The 26,696-nt window shown below is 38.8% G+C and overlaps 5 protein-coding genes across 5 annotated transcripts; all 5 read right to left on the bottom strand.

The window, feature by feature from the left end:
* Positions 1 to 228: 228 nt before the first annotated feature.
* On the bottom strand, positions 229 to 3,560 carry LOC108900895 (extracellular calcium-sensing receptor-like). The gene is given in 8 exon segments (XM_018702162.2): positions 229 to 1,142; positions 1,439 to 1,562; positions 1,691 to 1,918; positions 2,085 to 2,258; positions 2,260 to 2,700; positions 2,702 to 2,875; positions 3,003 to 3,300; positions 3,514 to 3,560. Coding segments are annotated over 8 exon segments (2,385 nt in total). The 5' UTR covers positions 3,546 to 3,560.
* Positions 3,561 to 6,435: 2,875 nt separating this feature from the next.
* Positions 6,436 to 10,221, bottom strand: LOC108900894 (extracellular calcium-sensing receptor-like). The gene is given in 7 exon segments (XM_018702161.2): positions 6,436 to 7,349; positions 8,023 to 8,146; positions 8,297 to 8,524; positions 8,687 to 9,223; positions 9,225 to 9,476; positions 9,616 to 9,910; positions 10,118 to 10,221. Coding segments are annotated over 7 exon segments (2,439 nt in total). The 5' UTR covers positions 10,207 to 10,221.
* Positions 10,222 to 11,795: 1,574 nt separating this feature from the next.
* Positions 11,796 to 14,881, bottom strand: LOC108900963 (extracellular calcium-sensing receptor-like). Its single transcript, XM_018702255.1, is given in 6 exon segments — positions 11,796 to 11,984; positions 11,986 to 12,710; positions 13,012 to 13,135; positions 13,289 to 13,516; positions 13,664 to 14,452; positions 14,606 to 14,881. Coding segments are annotated over 6 exon segments (2,316 nt in total). The 5' UTR covers positions 14,867 to 14,881.
* A 2,135-nt stretch (positions 14,882 to 17,016) lies between these two features.
* On the bottom strand, positions 17,017 to 20,038 carry LOC108900962 (extracellular calcium-sensing receptor-like). Its single transcript, XM_018702253.1, is given in 6 exon segments — positions 17,017 to 17,238; positions 17,240 to 17,931; positions 18,183 to 18,306; positions 18,460 to 18,687; positions 18,817 to 19,605; positions 19,760 to 20,038. Coding segments are annotated over 6 exon segments (2,319 nt in total). The 5' UTR covers positions 20,024 to 20,038.
* Positions 20,039 to 22,819: 2,781 nt separating this feature from the next.
* LOC108900919 (extracellular calcium-sensing receptor-like) lies at positions 22,820 to 26,248 on the bottom strand. The gene is made up of 6 exons (XM_018702186.1): positions 26,145 to 26,248; positions 25,644 to 25,938; positions 24,716 to 25,504; positions 24,320 to 24,547; positions 24,042 to 24,165; positions 22,820 to 23,733 (listed from the first exon to the last, which is right to left on the bottom strand). The coding sequence occupies exons 1-6, from the start codon at positions 26,231 to 26,233 to the stop codon at positions 22,820 to 22,822; spliced, it is 2,439 nt and encodes an 812-aa protein (XP_018557702.1). The 5' UTR covers positions 26,234 to 26,248.
* Positions 26,249 to 26,696: the final 448 nt, after the last annotated feature.

Here is a 26,696-nt window from a genome sequence, read left to right as displayed (position 1 = left end):
TACTTAATTATATATTAATATAATTAACTACATACATCTAAAGTATGATATGAATTGGATTTTTGTTCTTACAATGTATTAAATGCTGTCAGCTATGTCACAAATGAAACAATAAATAGTAGAAAATATTACAATACACATTTCTGTGAAATTAACATATGTGTCTACCTGACAGGCTGTAAAACTAAGGGCACTGAAATGCCTTCATCACCATATTATTTTAACATGTCAGAATGATTTTGGTGCCACCTTCCCCATCATATTCTTTTTTGTATTCTTCTCTGGTTTCAGTAAGATAATATAACATTTTGGAATAAAAATACAAATGAGCAATCCAAAACTGGAGGCCAGAATAGCAAATATTTCTACAGCAACACTGAACTTCCCTGGAGAGCTGACATATGCTGGAATAAAAGTGATCCAGACTGCACAGAATATCAGCATGCTGAAGGTGATAAATTTGGCTTCATTAAAGTTGTCAGGCAGTTTCCGAGCCAGAAAAGCAAGAAAAAAACACAAGAGAGCCAGGAGTCCTATGTATCCTAACACAGCCCAGAATCCTACAGCTGAGCCAAGATCACACTCCAAGATGATTTTATCCTTGAATTCCTTAAAATTCTTCAAAGGAAAAGGAGGAGAAATTGTTAACCACATGATACATATAACAACCTGTATGAGAGTGAAAGCCAGAACACTGAGTCTCTGCTGTGTTGGCCCAAACCATTTCATCACATTACTGCCTGGAAGTGTAGCCCTGAAGGCCATTAACACCACTATAGTTTTCCCCAGAACACAAGACATACAGAGGACAAAGGTGATGCCGAACGCTGTGTGTCGCAGCATGCAGGACCACTCAGAGGGCCGGCCGATGAAGGTCAGAGAGCACAGGAAACACAGAGTCAAGGAGAAGAGAAGCAGGAAGCTCAGCTCAGAGTTATTGGCCCTGACAATAGGAGTTTTCCTGTATCTGAAAAAAATCAATGCCACAACAGCAGTCATGCATGTTCCAAACAGGGACGCTGCAGTGAGAAGAGCTCCCATAATTTCTTCATATGATAGAAACTCTGCCTCTTTCTTAACGCAGACATCTCTCCTCTCATTTGACCAGAACTCTGGGTGGCATCGATCACAGGTGATAGAATCTGAAAAGTAATATTAAAGCAGATGTGAAACTTTTTCTGCAAATGAGTCTTTATGTAACTTTTTATTTTGTCTTCATGTTACATCTTTTCCACACATATAAGACATACAGCTTGATGTGTATGTCACCAGATTGTCAATAGATAACAGCATGCCCAAATAGCAGTGGGAGAGGTGAAAAAAAATACAGTGAGTGATTACAAAAATGTCCCATTTCTTAAATTAGTATGTCAACATGACAACTTTTAGAATTTGTGGCATAAATAAGTGAAAAATGTTGCGTTAAATATTAATAGACCTGTAATGTTACTTATTTCTCCCTCTGCACATCTTATACAGTCATAGCAGCAGACAGGCTTTCCTTTCTGGAGAACCTTGCGAGTTCCTAGGGCACATTTCTCACTGCAAACTGACACAGGCACCTGTATGAACAAAGTGACTGTTAGAAACATTTTCTTTGACAAAGTATTGTCATGTTAATGCACTGAAATTATGTTTCAGCAACAATTAGGGTGTAATTAATCATTTCAGCAATCAAATGGTAACTTACCTGTTTTGAGTTCTTTGCCCAAATTAAAGACTTATTGTGCAGATTCAGCTGTTTGTCAGCTGGTAGAGATGCATCATGAAGACCAACTGTGACAAAGTCCACAATGCCATTTTGTGTTGGCTGCCAGTTTATAATTTCATACTTTGCTGCTGGGTCTCCATCCTCATTGAAGTAAACCTCATCTCCATCCTTTGTTTTGAACTGAATCTTTTTAATGTGTTGTAAAATCTAAGATGATAGGTATTAATTTTGTTCATTATTGACAAATGTCTCATAAGTCTCTCAATTCAACTGCATAACAGACTGCAACACATTTTTTTTTTCAAAATACTATAAATGTTTTTCTTGTAGCCAAATGTAAAAACTAGAATTTAATTAGAATTGTTGAACTCACCTTGAATGGATCTAGCTGCACCTTGTTGTTACATGTTTCATTACAGCCTAGAATACTATGAAGTGCGTGGGCCACAGCATATACTCCTTTGTAGACATTGTTAAAAATAGGCATGAGTGACATATCAGTGAAGCCGTTATGTACTCCAGTCAAATCTTCATTTCCAGTACATTCCCATCTGATTCTCTGCTAATGACTGTTTGAACTTACAGTTAAATAATGTCTCCCAGAACTCTGTAAACATTTCATTACTAGATGAATTGAGTGGCTTCACATTTAGTATGAACTCTCTCATACCGCTGACATGAGCTTTGGGGATGGACAGGCCTATGGAACCATCCAGAATGTGATGCCTGTCCATTTTGGCAATTTGGGAATCAAAGATCCAGCTCTCACTGCCCACCCACTGGAACCCAGTCAGGTTGTGGTGGGACAACTCATGTATTAGCACATCCATATCCATGTGGGAGAGAAAAGCAACAATCACCCTGGAGGTGGAAGCCTTGATGGTGTCAATTATCTTTTGGATTTTGTCTGGTGGATCTGTTCTAAAGAAAGCTACAGAGTACTCCAGACAGATGCCCAGCTGCTGTGCAGTTTCTGTGAATGTAGCCATAGCCATTATTACCATAATCATCATTAGTTCTAATAGCTCCAACCCAAGTCCAACCAAAGTGCTTGACCAACTGGGCCAAGGCTCTGCTCTGGTAGTAGTCACTGGGTATAGTTCTGAGGAAGGATGGGTACTTGGTTTTGTCACTGAGACAAGCACAAGTGGCAAAGTGGCTGATCTAAAAGAAGAAAGAAATGATCTTCCAACATAAAAATATCAAATATAAACACAGCCACATTTGCTGTGAGCAGCTGGTAGAATAACAATAGTAAATTTTCACAAATGTAATTACCAAACCTACCCACCATTGGGATATGAAATGGCCCAATAACAGTAGCTATAGCCATGCAAGGAGAGGAAGAGGTTTCTCCCATTATGGCCTGCACTTGTGCAGATCTGGTACATGGTGCATCAGAGGGTGCAGGTAAAATTTCATTACCATTAGCCAAGGCCAGTGCAACCCTCACACTTCTAGCAATGGAACCACACGTATCATACATTTTATAGCCCAGAGAGATGCCAGGCAGTAGATCTGTGCTGTTGTTAATCTCCTCAATGGCAAAGAGCATAGCCTGGGCAAACTGGAACTCTCTGAAATTCAAACTTGAAGACCGTTTTAAATAGATAGACTAGTGGTAGCAGTTGAAAAAGAAACAATAGCAGTCAATGAAATCATTTGATGGCGTTATTGCACACAACAGGGAATATGTCTCATTTTTATCTTCAGTTTTATAACCATTTTAAAGCTGTTTTGTATCTATATCCACATCCTCTTATATATTTTAAATGTAAATAGAGTTCTACAGTATTATTTACCTGGTGCATTCCAGTGGCAGTGGTTTGTGCATGTAGGTATCCCGCCTCTCTTTCCAGCTGCTGTGAAAAGAAAAGATCCCCCCTAACATAATGTCCCCATCCTTAGATAGCTGAGGGTTCTCAGGATCTCCTCTCTGCCTGCACACTGGTTCCTCAGCCTGAGAGGAAGACACCACCAAAAACAGCTGTAAGAGTGCCCAACCCCCCTCAGGCCATCTCTGTGTGGAGGTCATTCTGTCTGAGAGGACTAAACCACTGGGTGGCATCACATGGAACTTACTGTAAATCACACGCTTGCACTGCTATTTATACATTTTAGAACAGTGATATTTCACCTCTGTGGACCTAAAGGTGAGGCGAGAGGAGGGTGGTGCCCTTACAGAAATGTTTTTCCTTTTCTAAGTGATCAGTTTTACATTGTGTAGATGCAGTTCATACCTGAATTTATACTTACAGTTTAGACACTGAAAAATAATGTGGGGTGAAGGTTACTGTATGTTAAGTCAAGAAACTTAGACTTTAAGCAAATTTCTCACAACAGCACAATAACTGGTTTAATGAAAATCCACTCTTTGTGAGTCTTTTTGTCTTTTTTTATTTATGGCCACTGGAAGGGCAGGACCATGGGCTGTAAACAATGCATTATCCCCTGTGAGTGTATTGTATCATTTATCGTTGCTAGTGTTTCTATGTAGCCTCTTTTGCTATTCATATGAGCCTTGATAATTTTGCGTATTCATCATCACTGCAGCGGCTAATGATCTCTTTAAACTGTACACCTAAAGTGACAGTAGTTGCTAAATCACTCATATCTTTCTTTTACAACTTCCTCAGTAATCCTACTGTTGTTCACAGGCAATATTCTGCTAACTTAGGTTAGCAATTAGCCATGGCCAAAGTTGAGACCAGGAGACAGAGTTGCAGTCCTACATGCTTCTTTGTGCTTCCATTATAGCAGTAATAGAGCTGTAATTAAACCTCTCCTTAAAAAAAACTACTCTTGATGCAGGTGTATTAACCAACTATAAACTTAAATCCTACCTTGCCTTTCTCTTTAAAATCCTTGAGAAAGCAGTCACCAATCGGTTGTGTGACTTTCCACAGAACAACAGCTTATTTAATGATTTTCAGTCAGAATGTAGAGAGTGCATCATAACATGGAGACGACCAGTGAGTTACAAATGACCTTCTAATTCCCTCAGACAACAGACTTGCTGTGTTAGATCTAAATGATGCATTTGTTAGTATTGATCATTTAGGATTTAACTGACATTAAAGGAACCACACTAAACTGGTTTAAGTCTTATTAGATAGGCTTCAGTTTGTACATGTTAACAACAAATCCTCCATGTACACAAAAGTTAGACACAGAATTCCACAAGGTTCTGTTCTTGAACCAATTCTGTTCCCTTTTGTATGTGCTTCCATTAGGCAATGTTCATAAGAAACACTCCATAAACATCAATCATTATGCAGATGATACTAAAGTATATTTGTTAATGAAGCCTGATGAAATCAATCAGTTAGCTAAACTTTAAGCATGTCTTGGGGACATTAAGACCTGGATGACCAGCAACCTTCTGCTATTAAAATGACACAAAAGAGTAGTTATTGTACTTGGCCCCAAACACCTCAGAAACACATTTTCAAATGGTTTAGTTACACTAGATGACATTGTCCTGGCCTCGAGCTCCACTGTAAGAAATCTCAGACTTATCTTTGAACTTTCACACAATACAAACTTCGAGGGCAGCCTTTCTCCACTTGGGTAATATTGCCAAAATCAGGCACTTCCTGTCTCAAAAACAATACAGATCCAAAATGCTGCAGCATGATTGCTAAGAGGAACTATGAAAAGAGATCATATTTCCCCTGCATTAGCTTCTCTACACTGGCTCCTTGTAAAATGCAGAATAGTCTTTAAAATCCTACTCCTCACCTACAAAGCCCTTAATGGTCTTGCACCATTGCATCTTAAAGAGCTTATAATCCCCTATTATTCCACTAGAACACTGTGGTCCCAGAATGCAGGCTTACTGGTGGTTCCTAGAGTTTCCAAATTCAGAATGGAAGGCACAGCATTCTGTTATGAGACTCCTCTACTGTGGAACTTTCCTCCGGTTTGGATCCAGGAGGCATACACCTTCTGCACTTTTACAAGAGGCCTTTAAACTTTTCTCTTTGGTAAAGCTTATTGTAGCAGAACCATGTCAGGCCAATCAGCTCTACATTTCATGGCAGGACTTTATACAACTTCAACAACAATGAAGGGTTTAAATCAAGCCTCAGGAGATGAAGACAATTAAGATAAGCCAAAGATGGTTTTGATTGTGATTTTTTTTATTTTTATTATTTGATGACATTTTTAAAAATTTAATTAAATGTTGTGGAATCAGCAAGGAATTAGGCATTCGGTTTGTGCATTTTTTGGTACTTAATTATGTATATTGATTGATACAATTGTATATTACATTGCATTAAATGCTGTCATTGCCATGTAGTATGTCATAAATGAAAAAAATACAACAGAAAAATTCTAATCATTACAATACAAGTCTTCAGTGAAATTAATGTAGGTGTCTACTTGACAGTACAACTCCATCCATCCATCCACTGGCTGTACCACTTATCCTTAAAGGCCACACAGGGATTACGCAAAAGACGAGGTACATGCTGGACATGTAGTCAGTCTATCAAAAAACCATCCATGCTCACATTTACACATATGGACAATTTAGAATCACTAATTAACCTAACCTGCATGTTTTTGGACTGTGGGAGGAAGCAAAACCAAATGACCTTCTTCCTATGAGGCGACAGTGTTAACCACTGCACCACCAAGATGCCCTAGTTAACAAATTATGCTATAATATATATATATTTGGCACTAGAATGCCTTTGCAACCAAATTATTTTAACTTTTCAGAATGATATTGGTGCCACCTTCCCCATCATATTCTTTTTTGTATTCTTCTCTGGTTTCAGTAAGATAATATAACATTTTGGAATAAAAATACAAATGAGCAGTCCAAAACTGGAGGCCAGAATAGCAAATATTTCTACAGCAACACTGAACTTCCCTGGAGAGCTGACATATGCTGGAATAAAAGTAATCCAGACTGCACAGAATATCAGCATGCTGAAGGTGATAAATTTGGCTTCATTAAAGTTGTCAGGCAGTTTCCGAGCCAGAAAAGCAAGAAAAAAACATAAGAGCGCCAGGAGTCCTATGTATCCTAACACAGCCCAGAATCCTACAGCTGAGCCAAGATCACACTCCAAGATGATTTTATCCTTGAATTCCTTAAAATTCTTCAGTGGAAAAGGAGGAGAAATTGTTAACCACATGATACATATAACAACCTGTATGAGAGTGAAAGCCAGAACACTGAGTCTCTGCTGTGTTGGCCCAAACCATTTCATCACATTACTACCTGGAAGTGTAGCCCTGAAGGCCATTAACACCACTATAGTTTTCCCCAGAACACAAGAGATACAGAGGACAAAGGTGATGCCGAATGCTGTGTGTCGCAGCATGCAGGACCACTCAGAGGGCCGGCCGATGAAGGTCAGAGAGCACAGGAAACACAGAGTCAAGGAGAAGAGAAGCAGGAAGCTCAGCTCAGAGTTATTGGCCCTGACAATAGGAGTTTTCCTGTATCTGAAAAAAATCAATGCCACAACAGCAGTCATGCATGTTCCAAACAGGGACACTGCAGTGAGAAGTGCTCCCATAATTTCTTCATATGATAGAAACTCTGCCACCTTCTTTACACAAGCATCTCTCCTCTCATTTGACCAGAACTCTGGGTGGCATCGATCACAGGTGATAGAATCTGAAAAGTAATATTAAAGCAGATGAGAGACTTGCTGAAGAGGTTTCTTTTTTTTAATCTACTCTATGCATATGAGACATATATCACATAATCACCAGATAACCAGTGGATAACAGCATACTTATCTGAGTGAGCTGATCATTAAAGCATTTCTAATTTTACAGTGTGTTTGAAATCAGATTACAAATATGTAATATTGTAATTTGTTTTGTGGTACACCTAAATGGGTGGCATCGATCATAGGTGATAGAATCTGAAAAATAATATTAAAACAGATGGGAGACTTGCTGAAGAGGTTTCTTTTTTTTAATCTACTCTATGCATATGTGACATATATCACCTCACATCAGTAGATTTGTGTTTTATTTTGTCTTCATGTTGCATCTCTTAAACGCATACAAGACACCCACTATATAACTGCATTGTCAAATACCAGCGGAAGCAGTTGATGGAAATACTGTAAGCAGACTGATAATTAGGACGTTGGGCACTTAATGTATTTATGTCTGATGTATTGATTCTGATTTTTTGTTTTCTTGAATGCCTATGTGATTCTAAAAGTAGTAATCAGATTACAAAAATATGCCATTTCCAAAATTAGCATGTCAACACTACAACTTTTAGAATTTGTGGCATAAAGAAGTGAAAAATGTTGCTTTAAGTATTAATAGACCTGTCATGTTGCTTATTTCTCCCTCTGCACATCTTATACAGTCATAGCAGCAGACAGGCTTTCCTTTCTGGAGAACCTTACGAGTTCCTGGGGGACATTTCTCACTGCAAACGGACGCAGGCACCTGTATGAACAAACTAACAGTGAGAAAAATGTATGCACATTTACTTTGACAAAGTATTGTCATTTTGATGCACTGACACCAAACATACTAGAGAAACTATAGTAAAATCATATTGCAATTAATAATTTCAGTGATCAAATGGTAATTTACCTCTTTTGAGTTCTTTGCCCAAATTATAGACTTATTGTGCAGATTCAGCTGTTTGTCAGCTGGTAGAGATGCATCATGAAGACCAACTGTGACAAAGTCCACAATGCCATTTTGTGTTGGCTGCCAGTTTATAATTTCATACTTTGCTGGTGGGTCTCCATCCTCATTGAAGTAAACCTCATCTCCATCCTTTGTTTTGAAATAAATCTTTTTTATACGTTGTAAAATCTAAGATGATAAGTGTTAATTTGGTTAATTTTGACAAACATTATGTTGATCTGATCACTCAAGACAGATATATTGCAACACATATTTTTCAAAACATTGGAAATGTATTTTCTTGTAACCAAATGTAAAAACTAGAATTTAATAATTTAGTGTTAAACTCACTGTGAAATGATCTAGTTGCACCTTGTTGTTACATGTTTCATTACAGCCTAGAATACTATGAAGTGCGTGGGCCACAGCATATACTCCTTTGTAGACATTGTTAAAAATAGGCATGAGTGACATATCAGTGAAGCCATTGTGAACTTCAGTCAAATCTTCATTTCCAGTACATTCTCTCTGATTCTCTGCTGATGACTGTTTGAACTTACAGTTAAATAATTCCTCCCAGAACTCAGTAAAAAATTCATTACTAGATGAATTGAGTGGCTTCACATTTAGTATGAACTCTCTCATACCGCTGACATGAGCTTTGGGGATGGACAGGCCTATGGAACCATCCAGAATGTGATGCCTGTCCATTTTTGCAATTTGGGAATCAAAGATCCAGCTCTCACTGCCCACCCACTGGAACCCAGTCAGGTTGTGGTGGGACAACTCATGTATTAGCACATCCATATCCATGTGGGAGAGAAAAGCAACAATCACCCTGGAGGTGGAAGCCTTGATGGTGTCAATTATCTTTTGGTCTTTTGTCTGGTGGATCTGTTCTAAAGAAAGCTACAGAGTACTCCAGACAGATGCCCAGCTGCTGTGCAGTTTCTGTGAATATAGCCATACCATTATTACCATAAGCATCATTAGTTCTAATAGCTCCAACCCAAGTCCAACCAAAGTGCTTGACCAACTGGCCCAGGGCTCTGCCCTGGTAGTAGTCACTGGGTATAGTTCTGAGGAAGGATGGGTACATGGTTTTGTCACTGAGACAAGCACAAGTGGCAAAGTGGCTGACCTGAAAGAAAAATGAAATGTCCTCTTGACATATAAACTTGAAATATAAAACATAAAAACAACCACATTTGCTGTGAGCAGTTGGGAGAATTACAGAAAATTATTAATGTTTCACAAATGTATTTACCAAACCTACTCACCATTGGGATTTGAAATGGCCCAATAACAGTAGCTATAGCCATGCAAGGAGAGGAAGAGGTTTCTCCTATAATGGCCTGCACTTCTCCGGGTCTCGTACATGGTGCATCAGAGGGTGCAGGTACAATTTCATTACCATTAGCCAAAGCCAGTGCAACCCTCACACTTCTGGAAAGGCCACATGTATCATACAATTTATAACCCAGAGAGATGCCTGGCAGTAGTTCTGTGCTGTTATTAATCTCCTCGATGGCAAAGAGCATAGCCTGGGCAAACTGGAACTCTCTGAAATTCAGACTTCATGAAGACAGTTTTAAACAGCTGGACTAGTAGTGGCACTTGAGAAAGAAACAATAGCAGTCATTGAAATCATCAATTGTATTAATGCACACAACAGGGAATGTATTTTTTTATACTCAGTTTGGTAATATTATTTTTATTTGTTTTATACCCATTTCCTCTTAAATATTTTAGATCCAAATATATTTCTACAGTATAATTTACCTGGTACATTCCAGTGGCAGTGGTTTGTGCCTGTACGTATCCCTTCTCTCTTTCCAGCTGCTGTGGAAAGAAAAGACTCCCCCCAACATAATGTCCCCATCCTTAGATAGCTGAGGGTTCTCAGGATCTCCTCTCTGCCTGCACACTGGTTCCTCAGCCTGAGAGAAAGATGCCACCAACAACAGCTGTAAGAGTGCCCAACCTCTCTCTGACCATCTCTGTATGGAGGTCATTGTCTAAGAGAACTAAACCACTGAGCAGCATCACATGTAACTAACTGTAAATCACTGATATTTATACATTTTGTAGCAGCATAAAGAGTAATAATAGATTAGTGATGTTTCACCTCTGTGGATTTACAGGGTGAAGCAAGAGGAGGGAGGTGCTCAAACAGAAAAGTTTTTTTTTAGTTTAGTTTTTAGTTTTTTAAATGATTGTGAATTTTACATTGTGAAGATGCAGTTTATGCTTGAATTTATACTTGACGTGAAGGTGTATGTAAAGTTGAGAAAACTGGTTAAATGCAAATATACTCTTCTTGAGCCGGCATTAATTTTATACATGATGCATAGGGATGGGGTGTGTGTGTGTGTGTGTGTTTATATTTTGATGCCATTAGCAAACAGTGCCTTATTTACACATTCAGTCGACATACACTAATATTACCATTGCTTTGGACTCATGTTTGTGTGCCCCTGTTGAATGCAAATATAAAATTCACTCTTGTTTTAACTATGTTTGGGTCTCCTTCAATTCCTGAGGAAAATCTCTGATGATTGACCTGCTAAATGCTCTTTTTTCAGCCTGTTGTGGCTAAAAGTCATAAAATAGAAACACAACAATAAAACTGAAGGTAATGAACCCAAAACAGTTAGTAAAAATATATTAGAAATGCTATGTAGATTTGAGGGAAACTGCATAGTTGGGAGATAATTTTCTGTGACTTTGTCACCACTAGTGACCTCCTTCAAATACACACAGCCATTCACTCTATTCTTATTATAAAAATATTGATTGGAGCAGCTTTAATATGTTTTAGATGTACAGATAATGCAGTCTTAATTATGTAGATTAGTTGATACAGCTGTATATTACATTGCATTAAACCCTGTCATATAAATACACTATGTCACAAATTAAATTAATGTATGTGAAAAATACTAAAGTCTTACAATACAAGTCTCCAGTGAAATGAATATAGGTGTCTACCTGACAGTCTGGTTAACAACCCCATCCATCCATTCATTAACTATACCACTTTTTTTGAAGGTCACTGGGGTGCTGGAGCCATCCCCAGCTAACATAGGGCACATGACAGTGCACAACCTGGACAGGTGGCCAATTTATCACAGAGCTGATACAGTATATACAGACAAACAACCATACATGCTCATATTGACACCTACAGCAATTTAGAGTCACCAAATAACCTAACCTGCATGTCTTTGGACTGTGGGAGGAGGCCAGAGTACTGGGAGAGAACCCATGTAGGCAGAGAGAGAATGTGGAATCTCCACACAGTGAAGATTAAGTTTGGCCCTGGAATAAACACGATGACCTTTTCACTTTAAGGCGATAGTGTTAACCACTGCACCACTATCCCACCCTAATTAACTAATTTTGCTGGAAAAATTCTCATGATACTGGAATGCCTCTGCCAACATATTAATTTTACTTTTCAGAATGATTTTGGTGCCACCTTCCCCATCATATTCTTTTTTGTATTCTTCTCTGGTTTCAGTAAGATAATATAACATTTTGGAATAAAAATACAAATGAGCAATCCAAAACTGGAGGCCAGAATAGCAAATATTTCTACAGCAACACTGAACTTCCCTGGAGAGCTGACATATGCTGGAATAAAAGTGAATCCAGACTGCACAGAATATCAGCATGCTGAAGGTGATAAATTTGGCTTCATTAAAATTATCAGGCAGTTTCCGAGCCAGAAAAGCAAGAAAAAAACATAAGAGCGCCAGGAGTCCTATGTATCCTAACACAGCCCAGAATCCTACAGCTGAGCCAAGATCACACTCCAAGATGATTTTATCCTTGAATTCCTTAAAATTCTTCAAAGGAAAAGGAGGAGAAATTGTTAACCACATGATACATATAACAACCTGTATGAGAGTGAAAGCCAGAACACTGAGTCTCTGCTGTGTTGGCCCAAACCATTTCATCACATTACTGCCTGGAAGTGTAGCCCTGAAGGCCATTAACACCACTATAGTTTTCCCCAGAACACAAGAGATACAGAGGACAAAGGTGATGCCGAATGCTGTGTGTCGCAGCATGCAGGACCACTCAGAGGGCCGGCCGATGAAGGTCAGAGAGCACAGGAAACACAGAGTCAAGGAGAAGAGCAGCAGGAAGCTCAGCTCAGAGTTATTGGCCCTGACAATAGGAGTTTTCCTGTATCTGAAAAAAATCAATGCCACAACAGCAGTCATGCATGTTCCAAACAGGGACGCTGCAGTGAGAAGAGCTCCCATAATTTCCTCATATGACAGAAACTCTGCCACCTTCTTTACACAAGCATCTCTCCTCTCATTTGACCAGAACTCTGGGTGGCATCGATCACAGGTGATAGAATCTGAAAAGTAATATTAAAGCAGATGGGAGACTTGCTGAAGAGGTTTCTTTTTTTTAATCTACTCTATGCATATGAGACATATATGACATAATCACCAGATAACCAGTGGATAACAGCATACTCAAATATTTGTAGGAAGGGGTGAAAAAAATACTGTGGGTCTTTTGGTTATCTGAGTGAGCTGAGCATTAAAGCATTTCTAATTTTACAGTGTGTTTGAAATCAGATTAGAAATATGTAATATCGTAATTTGTTTTGTGGTACACCAAAATGAAAAATGTTGCTTTAAATACTACTGGACCTGTCATGTTGCTTATTTCTCCCTCTGCACATCTTATACAGTCATAGCAGCAGACAGGCTTTCCTTTCTGGAGAACCTTACGAGTTCCTGGAGCACATTTCTCACTGCAAACTGACACAGGCACCTGTATGAACAAAGTGACTGTGAGAAAAATGTATGGACATTTACTTTGACAAAAAATTGTCATTTTGATGAATTGAAACCAAACATTATGATACAGAAACTATAGTATAATTAGACTGCAATTAATAACTGAAGTGATCACATGGTAACCTACCTGTTTTGAATTCTTTGCCCAAATTAAAGACTTATTGTGCAGATTCAGCTGTTTGTCTGCTGGTAAAGATGCATCATGAAGACCAACTGTGACAAAGTCCACAATGCCATTTTGTGTTGGCTGCCAGTTTATAATTCCATACTTTGCTGCTGGGTCTCCATCCTCATTGAAGTAAACCTCATCTCCATCCTTTGTTTTGAACAGAATCTTTTTTATGTGTTGTAAAATCTAAGATGATAGGTATTAATTTTGTTAATTATTGACAAATGTTTCATAGGCCTGTTGGCATGACAAAGAAACTCCAACACTTATTTTTCAAAACATTAAAACATTAGAACTAGAATTGGTATAGCAAGTATTTAGTGCCAAACTCACTGTGAAATGATCTAGTTGCACCTTGTTGTTACATGTTTCATTACAGCCTAGAATACTATGAAGTGCGTGGGCCACAGCATATACTCCTTTGTAGACATTGTTAAAAATAGGCATGAGTGACATATCAGTGAAGCCATTGTGAACTTCAGTCAAATCTTCATTTCCAGTACATTCCCTCTGATTCTCTGCTGATGACTGTTTGAACTTACAGTTAAATAATGTCTCCCAAAACTCTGTAAAAATTTCATTACTAGATGAATTGAGTGGCTTCACATTTAGTATGAACTCTCTCATACCGCTGACATGAGCTTTGGGGATGGACAGGCCTATGGAACCATCCAGAATGTGATGCCTGTCCATTTTTGCAATTTGGGAATCAAAGATCCAGCCCTCACTTCCCACCCACTGGAAACCAGTCAGGTTGTGGTGGGACAACTCATGTATTAGCACATCCATATCCATGTGGGTAAGGAAAGCAACAATCACCCTGGAGGTGGAAGACTTGATGGTGTCAATTATCTTTTGTCTTTTGTCTGGTGGATCTGTTCTAAAGAAAGCTTCAGAGTACTCCAGACAGATGCCCAGCTGCTGTGCAGTTTCTGTGAATGTAGTCATACCCTTGTTACCATAAGCATCATTACTTCTAATAGCTCCAACCCAAGTCCAACCAAAGTGCTTGACCAAATGGGCCAAGGCTCTGCTCTGGTAGTAGTCACTGGGTATAGTTCTGAGGAAGGATGGGTACTTGGTTTTGTCACTGAGACAAGCACAAGTGGCAAAGTGGCTGATCTGGAAAGAAGAAAGAAATAAAAATGACCTCCCAACATAAAAAATAAAAATAAATTAAAAAAAACATTCACACAACCACATTTGCTATTGGCAGCTGATAAAATTACAAAGTGATGATAATGTTTCACAAATGTATTTACCAAACTTACCCACCATTGGGATATGAAATGACCCAATAACAGTAGCTATAGCCATGCAAGAAGAGGAAGAGGTTTCTCCTATAATGGCCTGCACTTCTCCAGATCTGGTACATGGTGCATCAGAGGGTGCAGGTACAATTTCATTACCATTAGCCAAAGCCAGTGCAACCCTCACACTTCTGGAAAGGCCACATATATCATACAATGTATAACCCAGGGAGATGCCAGGCAGTAGTTCTGTGCTGTTATTAATCTCCTCAATGGCAAAAAGCATAGCCTGGGCAAACTGGAACTCTCTGAAATTCAGACTTCATGAAGACAGTTTTAAACAAATAGACTAGTAGTGGCATTTTAAAAAGAAATACCAGTCACTGAAATCATTTGATGGTATTAATGCACACAACAGGAAATATTTTTCATTGTAATATTGTGCCCGATAACCATTTTGTACTTGTTTGTACACACTTCTTCTTAGATAGTTTGAATCTAAATATATTTCTACAGTATAATTTACCTTGGTACATTCCAGTGGCAGAGGTTTGTGCCTGTACGTATCCCTTCTCTCTTTCCAACTGCTGTGAAAAGAAAAGACTCCCCCCAAAATAATGTCCCCATCCTTAGATAGCTGAGGGTTCTCAGGATCTCCTCTCTGCCTGCACACCAGTTCTTCAGTCTGAGAGAAAGATGCCACCAACAACAGCTGTAAGAGTGCCCAACCTCTCTCTGACCATCTCTGTGTGGAGGTCATTGTCTGAGAGAGCTAAACCACAGGGTGGCATCACATGTAACTAACTGTAAATCAAAGCCTTGCACAGATATTTATACATTTTGTAGCAGCATAAACAGTAAAAATAGAACAATGATGTTTCACCTCTGCAGATCTACAAGGGGAGGGAGGTGCCCAAATAGAGAAGTGCTGCAGATTTGTATTTATTGCAGTTCAAACTTGAATTTATACACACAATTTAAACACTGAAAAATAATACAGGGTCAAGGTCACTATATGTTAAGTAAAGAAAAGTAGCCTTTAAGGATACTCAGTGAAATTTCTCACAACAGTACAATAATTGTTTCAATGCAAATACTGTATAATATTTGTAAGCCTACATGGATTTTATTATTTATTGGCCACTGACTAGACAGCACCATGAGCACTAGAGATCATCCCCTGTGAAGCTAATATATTGATCTTGTTAGCAAACAGTGCCTTATTTAAACAATCAGATAACATACATTGATATTAGCATTAATTTGGACTCATGTTTGTGTACCCCTGTTGAATGCAAATATAAAATTCACTCTCCTTTTAGCTCTGTTTTGGTCTCCACCTATTCCTGAGGCAAATGTCTGATGATTTAGCTGCTAAATGCTCTTTTTTTAGCCTGTCGTGGCTGAAATTTGTGAGTTAGAATCACAACAAGATAACTGCAGGTGGTGAAACTAAAACAGTGAGTTAAAAAATGCTAGAAATGCTACATTGATTTGAGGGAAATTGCAGAGCTGGGATAATTGTCTGAGACTTTGTCACAACCAGTGGCATCTTCACAATACACATATCCATTCAGTCTACTGTTATTATAATAATATTGGTTAGAGCAGCTTTAATATGTTTGAAATGTACAGATAATACACTTGCTGATCTTTGTCTTGGGCAGGCCAGGCCATCCAATTATACATGTCATGAAAAGGGCTTTATACACCTTCATCAACAAAGAAGGGATGAACTCAAGTGTCAGGAGATGAAGCTAAAACAAGTTAAGCTCAAGATGTTTTTGTCTGTAAAAAAAAATAGATTATATTATTTGATTACGTTTAATAAATGTTATTAAATATTGTGAGTCAGTAAGGAATTAGATATTAGGTTTGTGCATTTTTTATATTTAAATAAGTAAATTGGTTAATACAAATGTATATTACATTGCATTAAATGCTGTCATCTTCACATGCTATATCACAAATGAAATGATAAAGTAGAAAAATAAGTATTACAATATAAGTCTTCAGTGAAATAAAAATAGGTATCTACTTCTGGTTGACAAATTCTGTTTAGTCCATCCATTAGCTACACTATTTACCCTTTGAGGGTGGTGGTGGGGGGCGAGGTGGAATCAATCCCAGTTGACACTGGGTGAGAGACGGGGTGCACCCTGGACAGGGTGTCAGTCTATCACAGAGGTGACCTATAAAAACAAACAACCATACATGCTCACATGGATACCTACAGGCAATTTAGAGACACAAACTAACCTATACCTCATGCCTTTGGACTATGGGAGGAAGCTGGAGAACCCGGAAAGAACCCATGTAGGCACTAAGAGAACATCCAGAAAAGCCCTGGCTGAACTGAAAGATGTTTGAACAGGGAATTTCCTTGCTGGGAGGTGCCCTACTTAAAAAATTGTTATGTTATATTAATTTTACTTTTCAGAATGATTTTGGTGCCACCTTCCCCATCATACTCTTTTTTGTATTCTTCTCTGGTTTCAGTAAAATAATATAACATTTTGGAATAAAAATACAAATGAGCAATCCAAAACTGGAGGCCAGAATAGCAAATATTTCTACAGCAACACTGAACTTCCCTGGAGAGCTGACATATGCTGGAATAAAAGTGATCCAGACTGCACAGAATATCAGCATGCTGAAAGGTGATAAATTTGGCTTCATTAAAGTTGTCAGGCAGTTTCCGAGCCAGAAAAGCAAGAAAAAAACACAAGAGAGCCAGGAGTCCTATGTATCCTAACACAGCCCAGAATCCTACAGCTGAGCCAAGATCACACTCCAAGATGATTTTATCCTTGAATTCCTTAAAATTCTTCAAAGGAAAAGGAGGAGAAATTGTTAACCACATGATACATATAACAACCTGTATGAGAGTGAAAGCCAGAACACTGAGTCTCTGCTGTGTTGGCCCAAACCATTTCATCACATTACTGCCTGGAAGTGTAGCCCTGAAGGCCATTAACACCACTATAGTTTTCCCCAGAACACAAGACATACAGAGGACAAAGGTGATGCCGAATGCTGTGTGTCGCAGCATGCAGGACCACTCAGAGGGCCGGCCGATGAAGGTCAGAGAGCACAGGAAACACAGAGTCAAGGAGAAGAGAAGCAGGAAGCTCAGCTCAGAGTTATTGGCCCTGACAATAGGAGTTTTCCTGTATCTGAAAAAAATCAATGCCACAACAGCAGTCATGCATGTTCCAAACAGGGACGCTGCAGTGAGAAGAGCTCCCATTATTTCTTCATATGATAGAAACTCTGCCACCTTCTTTACACAAGCATCTCTCCTCTCATTTGACCAGAACTCTGGGTGGCATCGATCACAGGTGATAGAATCTGAAAAGTAATATTAAAGCAGATGAGAGACTTGTTGCATATATATTTTTTAAATATACTCTATGCATATGAGACATATACTATATGATATGATGAACCAGATAATCAGTAAATAACTGCAAGCTCAAATACCTGTAGGAGGGCAGACAAATACTGCAGGTCTTTTAGCAATAAAATTAGCTTTTAGAACTTTTAGAATTTTGATTTACGGTACGCCTAAGTGAAAAACATTACATTAAATATTATTGGACCTGTAACGTTACTTATTTCTCCCTCTGCACATCTTATACAGTCATAGCAGCAGACAGGCTTTCCTTTCTGGAGAACCTTGCGAGTTCCTGGAGCACATTTCTCACTGCAAACTGACACAGGCACCTGTATGAACAAAGTGACTGTGAGAAACATGTATGGACATTTACTTTGAGAAAAAATTGTCATTTTGATAAATTCAAATCAAACATTATGATTCAGTAACAAATATACAATTTTACCTTCATTAATAATTTCAGTGATCAAAGGGTAACTTACCTCTTTTGAGTTCTTTGCCCAAATTAAAGACTTATTGTGCAGATTCAGCTGTTTGTCTGCTGGTAAAGATGCATCATGAAGACCAACTGTGACAAAGTCCACAATGCCATTTTGTGTTGGCTGCCAGTTTATAATTTCATACTTTGCTGGTGGGTCTCCATTCTCATTGAAGTAAACCTCATCTCCATCCTTTGTTTTGAAATAAATTTTTTTAACGTGTTGTAAAATCTAAGATGAAAGATATTAATTTTGTTAATTATTGACAAATGTTTCATAGGCCTGTTGGCATGACAAACAGACAGTATTTTTTCAAAACATTAGAGAATTGGTATAGCAAGTATTTAGTGTCAAACTCACTGTGAAATGATCTAGTTGCATCTTGTTGTTACATGTTTCATTACAGCCTAGAATACTATGAAGTGCGTGGGCCACAGCATATACTCCTTTGTAGACATTGTTAAAAATAGGCATGAGTGACATATCAGTGAAGCCATTGTGAACTTCAGTCAAATCTTCATTTCCAGTACATTCCCTCTGATTCTCTGCTGATGACTGTTTGAACTTACAGTTAAATAATTCCTCCCAGAACTCAGTAAAAATTTCATTACTAGATGAATTGAGTGGCTTCACATCTTGTATGAACTCTCTCATACCGCTGACATGAGCTTTGGGGATGGACAGGCCTATGGAACCATCCAGAATGTGATGCCTGTCCATTTCTGCAATTTGGGAATCAAAGATCCAGCCCTCACTTCCCACCCACTGGTACCCAGTCAGGTTGTGGTGGGACAACTCATGTATTAGCACATCCACATCTTTGTGGGCGAGGAAAGCAACAATCACCCTTGAAGTGGAAGCCTTGATGGTGTCAATTATCTTTTGTCTTTTGTCTGGTGGATCTGTTCTAAAGAAAGCTACAGAGTACTCCAGACAGATGCCCAGCTGCTGCGCAGTTTCTGTGAATGTAGCCATACCCTTGTTACCATAAGCATCATTGCTTCTAATAGCTCCAACCCAAGTCCAACCAAAGTGCTTGACCAACTGGGCCAAGGCTCTGCTCTGGTAGTAGTCACTGGGTATAGTTCTGAGGAAGGATGGGTACTTGGTTTTGTCACTGAGACAAGCACAAGTGGCAAAGTGACTGATCTGGAAGAAGAAAATGAAATGACCTCCCAACATAAAAATGTAAAATAATAATAAATAAATAAAAACATTCACACAACCACATTTGCTATGAGCAGGTGGTGGAATTAAAATTCTGGTAATATTACACAAATATATATTTACCAAACCTACCCACCATTGGGATTTGAAATGGCCCAATAACAGTAGCTATAGCCATGCAAGGAGAGGAAGAGGTTTCTCCCATTATGGCCTGCACTTCTCCAGATCTGGTACATGGTGCATCAGAGGGTGCAGGTACAATTTCATTACCATTAGCCAAGGCCAGTGCAACCCTCACACTTCTGGAAATGGAGCCGCATATATCATACAATTTATAACCCAGAGAGATGCCTGGCAGTAGTTCTGTGCTGTTATTAATCTCCTCGATGGCAAAAAGCATAGCCTGGGCAAACTGGAACTCTCTGAAATTCAGACTTCATGAAGACAGTTTTAAACAACTGGTCTAGTAGTAGCATTTGAAATAGAAAAAGAAACAACAGCAGTCATTGAAATCATGTTGATGGTATTAATGCACACAACAGGGAATATTTTTTTCAATGTAATATTGAGCCTGATAACTATTTGTACTTGTTTTATACCCACTTCCTCTTACATGGTTTATATCTAAAGACATTTCTCCAGTATAATTTACCTGGTACATTCCAGTGGCAGAGGTTTGTGCCTGTACGATTCCTGTTTCTCTTTCCAGCTGCTGTGAAAAGAAAAGACTCCCCCCAAAATAATGTCCCCATCCTTAGATAGCTGAGGGTTTTCAGGATCTCCTCTCTGCCTGCACACCAGTTCCTCAGCCTGAGAGAAAGATGCCACCAACAACAGCTGTAAGAGTGCCCAACCTTTCTCTGACCATCTCCGTGTGGAGGTCATTCTGCCTGAGAGAACTAAACCACAGGGTGGCATCACATGTAACTAACTGTAAATCACAAGCATGCACTGTTACTTATACGTTTTGAAGCAACATAAAAAGTAAAAATAGAACAAGGTGACAAGGTGAGGCGAGGGGAGGGAGGTGCCCAAATAGAAAAGTTCTGCAGATTTTTTTTTTTTTCCTTGTTTACATGATCATTTCTACCTTGTGAAGATACAGTTTATACTTGAATTTAAATGTATAATTTATTCACTGAAAAATTATGTTTCCTGTCTCTCTCCACTGTACTGACCAAATAAAGGCAAAATCCCCAAAAAGTAATATTAACAAAAATCTTACTGTATAGTATGTTAAGTCAAATTTTTGAAATTTTTGAACAGTATAACAACTGGTTAAATGCAAATACATTCCTTTTCTTGTCCTTGTTTGTCCCCTGTGGTTTTGCTTCCTGTCTTTATCCCATTTCTCTCCTTTTCAGACCCACCTGTGCTCTAGTAATCTCTAATCTCATGATCAACAGCCAGTCAACTGTTCTCCTGTCAGTGGCCTGGCTGACACCAGTCCTCTTACCAGTCTGGCTAGCTCCAGTTCCATGTCTCCTGACGGTGGCCCAGCTGATACCAGTCCCATCAGCGGTCCAGCTAGCAGTCATAGGTCTGGTCAACTCCAATTCCTCTCCCCCTGTCTACAGCTCAGCCAGCCCCTGCTCCTCATCTCTTGTCAGTGGCACAACAAACACCCACTGCTCTCCAGTTGGCGGTCCATCAACCCCAGCTCCTCATCTTCTCTCCTGCAGCCTAACACCAGTCCCTGAGTTCCTGTAAGTGGTCCCGCCAACTCCTTCACTTCGACTTTTGTCAGTGGCTTGGCTGATGCCAGACCTGTTTTCCAGTCAGCAGTCTGGCCAACACCAGCCTCAGTTCTCCTGTCAGGAGCTCAGCCTGCCCGGCCTCGGATGGGGACTCTTCACCTACCTAACATATCAGTAAGCTTTTATTCTTTTGGTTTATATTAAATCATTGAACAGTTTGAAACTTGTCTGCACTTGGGTCAATTCTGTCCCTTGCCTTATACATGACCTCAGCATTGATTTGGAGTCATTTTTGTGTGCCCCTGTTGAATGCAAATATAAAATTCACTCTCCTTTTAGCTCTGTTTAGGGCCCCACCAACTCCTGAGGAAAATATCAGGCAATTTAGAAGCTAAATTGTCTTTTTTTCAGCCTGTTGTGGCTGAAAGTTGTGAAATAGAATTATAACAATAAAACTGCAATTGGTAAAACAAAAACATTGAGTAAAAATATGCTAGAGATGCTATGTTGACTTGAGGGAAATGGCCCTTAGGAGATATTTTCAGAGATTTTATCACAATCGTTGGCCCCCTTTTCAAAATACATAGCCATTAAATTAATTATCATAAAAAATATGGATTAGAGCAACTTTAATATGTTTGAAATGTACAGATAATACACTTGTTAATGTTCATCTTGGACACCATAAAAGGGATTTGAGGTGGAGATAACTCTCCCTTCCCCAGTAGCTGTACCAAGAGGAACAGCCTCTGCTCTGCAGACCAGGCCATCCAATTATACATCTCATGAATAGGGCTTTATATACCTTCATCAAAAAAGGAGGGGACAAACTCAAGTATCAGGAAATGAAGCTAAAACAAGTTAAGCCAAAGATGTTTTTGTCTGTGAACAAAAATAGATTTTATTATTTGATTACATTTTATACATTTTATTAAATATTGTGAGTCAGTAAGGAATCAAATATTAGGTTTATGCATTTTTTATACTTAATGATGTATATTGGTTGATACAATTGTATACTACATTGCATTAAATTAAGTATTGCAAAACAAGTGCTTCAGCAAAATGAATATAGGCGTCTACTTGACAGTCTGGTCAACCAACTCTATTTAATCAATCCATTAGCTATACCACTTATCCTTGGAGGGTTGTGGGGGGCTGGAGCCAATGCCAGCTAACACTGGGCACTAAACAGAATACACCCTAAACCAGTTGTAAGTCTATCACAGGGTTGACATGTAGAGACAGACAACCATTCACACTCACATTCACAGCTTCAGGGAATTTAGAGACACAAATTAACCAAACCTGCATGTCTCTGGGCTATGGGAAGAAGCCGGAGAACCTGGAAAAAACCCATGTAGGCACAGAGATAATGGCTGAACCAAGAGAGATTCAAACAGTGAATCCTCTTGCTGTGAACTTCTCTCATCAATAAATTATTATCTGAAATATATAATGGCACTGGAATACCTTTCCCATCATGATAATTTAACTTTTCAGAATGATTTTGGTGCCACCTTCCCCATCATACTCTTTTTTGTATTCTTCTCTGGTTTCAGTAAGATAATATAACATTTTGGAATAAAAATACAAATGAGTAATCCAAAACTGGAGGCCAGAATAGCAAATATTTCTACAGCAACACTGAACTTCCCTGGAGAGCTGACATATGCTGGAATAAAAGTGATCCAGACTGCACAGAATATCAGCATGCTGAAGGTGATAAATTTGGCTTCATTAAAGTTGTCAGGCAGTTTCCGAGCCAGAAAAGCAAGAAAAAAACATAAGAGAGCCAGGAGTCCTATGTATCCTAACACAGCCCAGAATCCTACAGCTGAGCCAAGATCACACTCCAAGATGATTTTATCCTTGAATTCCTTAAAATTCTTCAAAGGAAAAGGAGGAGAAATTGTTAACCACATGATACATATAATAACCTGTATGAGAGTGAAAGCCAGAACACTGAGTCTCTGCTGTGTTGGCCCAAACCATTTCATCACATTACTGCCTGGAAGTGTAGCCCTGAAGGCCATTAACACCACTATAGTTTTCCCCAGAACACAAGACATACAGAGGACAAAGGTGATGCCGAATGCTGTGTGTCGCAGCATGCAGGACCACTCAGAGGGCCGGCCGATGAAGGTTAGAGAGCACAGGAAACACAGAGTCAAGGAGAAGAGCAGCAGGAAGCTCAGCTCAGAGTTATTGGCCCTGACAATAGGAGTTTTCCTGTATCTGAAAAAAACCAATGCCACAACAGCAGTCATGCATGTTCCAAACAGGGACGCTGCAGTGAGAAGAGCTCCCATTATTTCTTCATATGATAGAAACTCTGCCTCTTTCTTTACACAAGCATCTCTCCTCTCATTTGACCAGAACTCTGGGTGGCATCGATCACAGGTGATAGAATCTGAAAAGTAATATTAAAGCAGATGAGAGACTTGCTGCATAGATTTTTAAATATATAATCTATGCATATGAGACATATACTATATGATAACCAGATAATCAGTAAATGACCTCAAATACCTGTAGGAAGTCAGAAAAATACTTTTAGCAATTTGAGTGAGTTAACTCTTTAATTAGTCCTATAACTTTTCGATGCATTTTAAATCAGATTACAAGAATGTCATTTCTTAGAATTAGCCTGTGAAAACTTTTGTTTTACAGTACACAGTACGTAAGTGAAAAACATTACATTATTAAATATTATTGGACCTGTAACATTGCTTATTTCTCCCTCTGCACATCTTATACAGTCATAGCAGCAGACAGGCTTTCCTTTCTGGAGAACCTTGCGAGTTCCTGGAGCACATTTCTCACTGCAAACTGACACAGGCACCTGTATGAACAAAATGACTGTGAGAAACATGTATGGGCATTTAAATTTGACAAAGTTTTGTCATTTTGATAAATTCAAATCAAACATTATGATTCAGTAACAAATATACAATTTTACATTCATTAATAATTTCAGTGATCAAATCGTAACTTACCTCTTTTGAGTTCTTTGCCCAAATTAAAGACTTATTGTGCAGATTCAGCTGTTTGTCAGCTGGTAGAGATGCATCATGAAGACCAACTGTGACAAAGTCCACAATGCTATTTTGTGTTGGCTGCCAGTTTATAATTTCATACTTTGCTGCTGGGTCTCCATCCTCATTGAAGTAAACCTCATCTCCATCCTTTGTTTTGAACTGAACCTTTTTTAGGTGTTGTAAAATCTAAGATGAAAGATATTAATTTTGTAAATTTTTATACAAATAACTTACAGATCTGATCACTCAACAGCATGAGAGACTGATTACAACACTAATTTTATGAAACACTGGAACTGTTTTTTAATGAACTAATGTAAAAACTAGAATTTAATTATTTAGTGTTAAACTCACCATAAAATGATCTAGCTGCACCTTGTTGTTACATGTTTCATTACAGCCTAGAATACTATGAAGTGCGTGGGCCACAGCATATACTCCTTTGTAGACGTTGTTAAAAATAGGCATGAGTGACATATCAGTGAAGCCGTTATGTACTCCAGTCAAATCTTCATTTCCAGTACATTCTCTCTGATTCTCTGCTGATGACTGTTTGAACTTACAGTTAAATAATGTCTCCCAAAACTCTGTAAAAATTTCATTACTAGATGAATTGAGTGGCTTCACATTTAGTATGAACTCTCTCATACCGCTGACATGAGCTTTGGGGATGGACAGGCCTATGGAACCATCCAGAATGTGATGCCTGTCCATTTTGGCAATTTGGGAATCAAAGATCCAGCTCTCACTGCCCACCCACTGGAACCCAGTCAAGTTGTGGTGGGACAACTCATGTATTAGCACATCCATATCCTTGTGAGAGAGAAAAGCAACAATCACCCTGGAGGTGGAAGCCTTAATGGTGTCAATTATCTTTTGGATTTTGTCTGGTGGATCTGTTCTAAAGAAAGCTACAGAGTACTCCAGACAGATGCCCAGCTGCTGTGCAGTTTCTGTGAATATAGCCATACCATTATTACCATAAGCATCATTAGTTCTAATAGCTCCAACCCAAGTCCAACCAAAGTGCTTGACCAACTGGGCCAAGGCTCTGCCCTGGTAGTAGTCACTGGGTATAGTTCTAAGGAAGGATGGGTACTTGGTTTTGTCACTGAGACAAGCACAGGTGGCAAAGTGGCTGATCTGGAAGAAAAATGAAATGTCCTCTTGACATATAAACTTGAAATATAAAACATAAAAACAACCACATTTGCTGTGAGCAGTTGGGAGAATTACAGAAAATTATTAATGTTTCACAAATGTATTTACCAAACCTACTCACCATTGGGATTTGAAATGGCCCAATAACAGTAGCTATAGCCATGCAAGGAGAGGAAGAGGTTTCTCCTATAATGGCCTGCACTTCTCCGGGTCTCGTACATGGTGCATCAGAGGGTGCAGGTACAATTTCTTTACCATTAGCCAAGGCCAGTGCAACCCTCACACTTCTGGAAAGGCCACATGTATCATACAATTTAAAACCCAGAGAGATGCCTGGCAGTAGTTCTGTGCTGTTATTAATCTCCTCGATGGCAAAGAGCATAGCCTGGGCAAACTGGAACTCTCTGAAATTCAGACTTCATGAAGACAGTTTTAAACAGCTGGACTAGTAGTGGCACTTGAGAAAGAAACAATAGCAGTCCTTGAAATCATCGATTGTATTAATGCACACAACAGGGAATGTATTTTTTATACTCAGTTTGGCAATATTATTTTTATTTGTTTTATACCCATTTCCTCTTAGATATTTTAAATCTAAATTTATTTCTCCAGTATAATTTACCTGGTACATTCAAGTGGCAGTGGTTTGTGCCTGTAGGAATCCTGTCTGTCTTTCCAGCTGCTGTGGAAAGAGAAGATTCCCCCCAACATAATGTCCCCATCCTTAGATAGCTGAGGGTTTTCAGGATCTCCTCTCTGCCTGCACACCAGTTCCTCAGCCTGAGAGAAAGATGCCACCAACAACAGCTGTAAGAGTGCCCAACCTCTCTCTGACCATCTCTGTGTGGAGGTCATTGTTTGAGAGGGTGGAATCACATGTAACTAACTGTAAATCACTGATATTTATACATTTTGTAGGAACATAAAAAGTAATAATAGAACAGTGATGTTTCACCTCTGTGGATTTACAGGGTGAAGCAAGAGGAGGGAGGTGCTCAAACAGAGACGTTTTTCCTTTTCTAAATTACCATTTTTAATTTGTGATGATGCATCTTATACTTGAATTTATACTTACAATTTAAATAATGAAAAATAATTTTGGGAGAAGGTTAGTATATGCAAAGTGGAGAAATTTCATCCAGACTCAGTGAAATTTCTAACAGTACAATAACTT

The sequence above is a fragment of the Lates calcarifer genome, linkage group LG21, assembly GCF_001640805.2.
Source record: "Lates calcarifer isolate ASB-BC8 linkage group LG21, TLL_Latcal_v3, whole genome shotgun sequence".
NCBI lineage: Eukaryota > Metazoa > Chordata > Actinopteri > Centropomidae > Lates > Lates calcarifer.
The sequence above is the reverse complement of the archived record's forward strand: the minus strand, read 5'-3'. Positions and strand labels throughout refer to the sequence as shown.

Excerpts from the sequence above, each read along its gene's own strand:
- LOC108900919 (XM_018702186.1), bottom strand. The coding sequence starts at position 26,233 with ATGTTGGGGGGAATCTTCTCTTTCCACAGCAGCTGGAAAGACAGACAG. Across the intron at positions 25,505-25,643 it reads GGCCATTTCAAATCCCAATG|ATCAGCCACTTTGCCACCTG; the intron begins GTGAGTAGGTTT and ends TTTTTCTTCCAG. Across the intron at positions 24,166-24,319 it reads GGGCAAAGAACTCAAAAGAG|GTGCCTGTGTCAGTTTGCAG; the intron begins GTAAGTTACGAT and ends TTGTTCATACAG.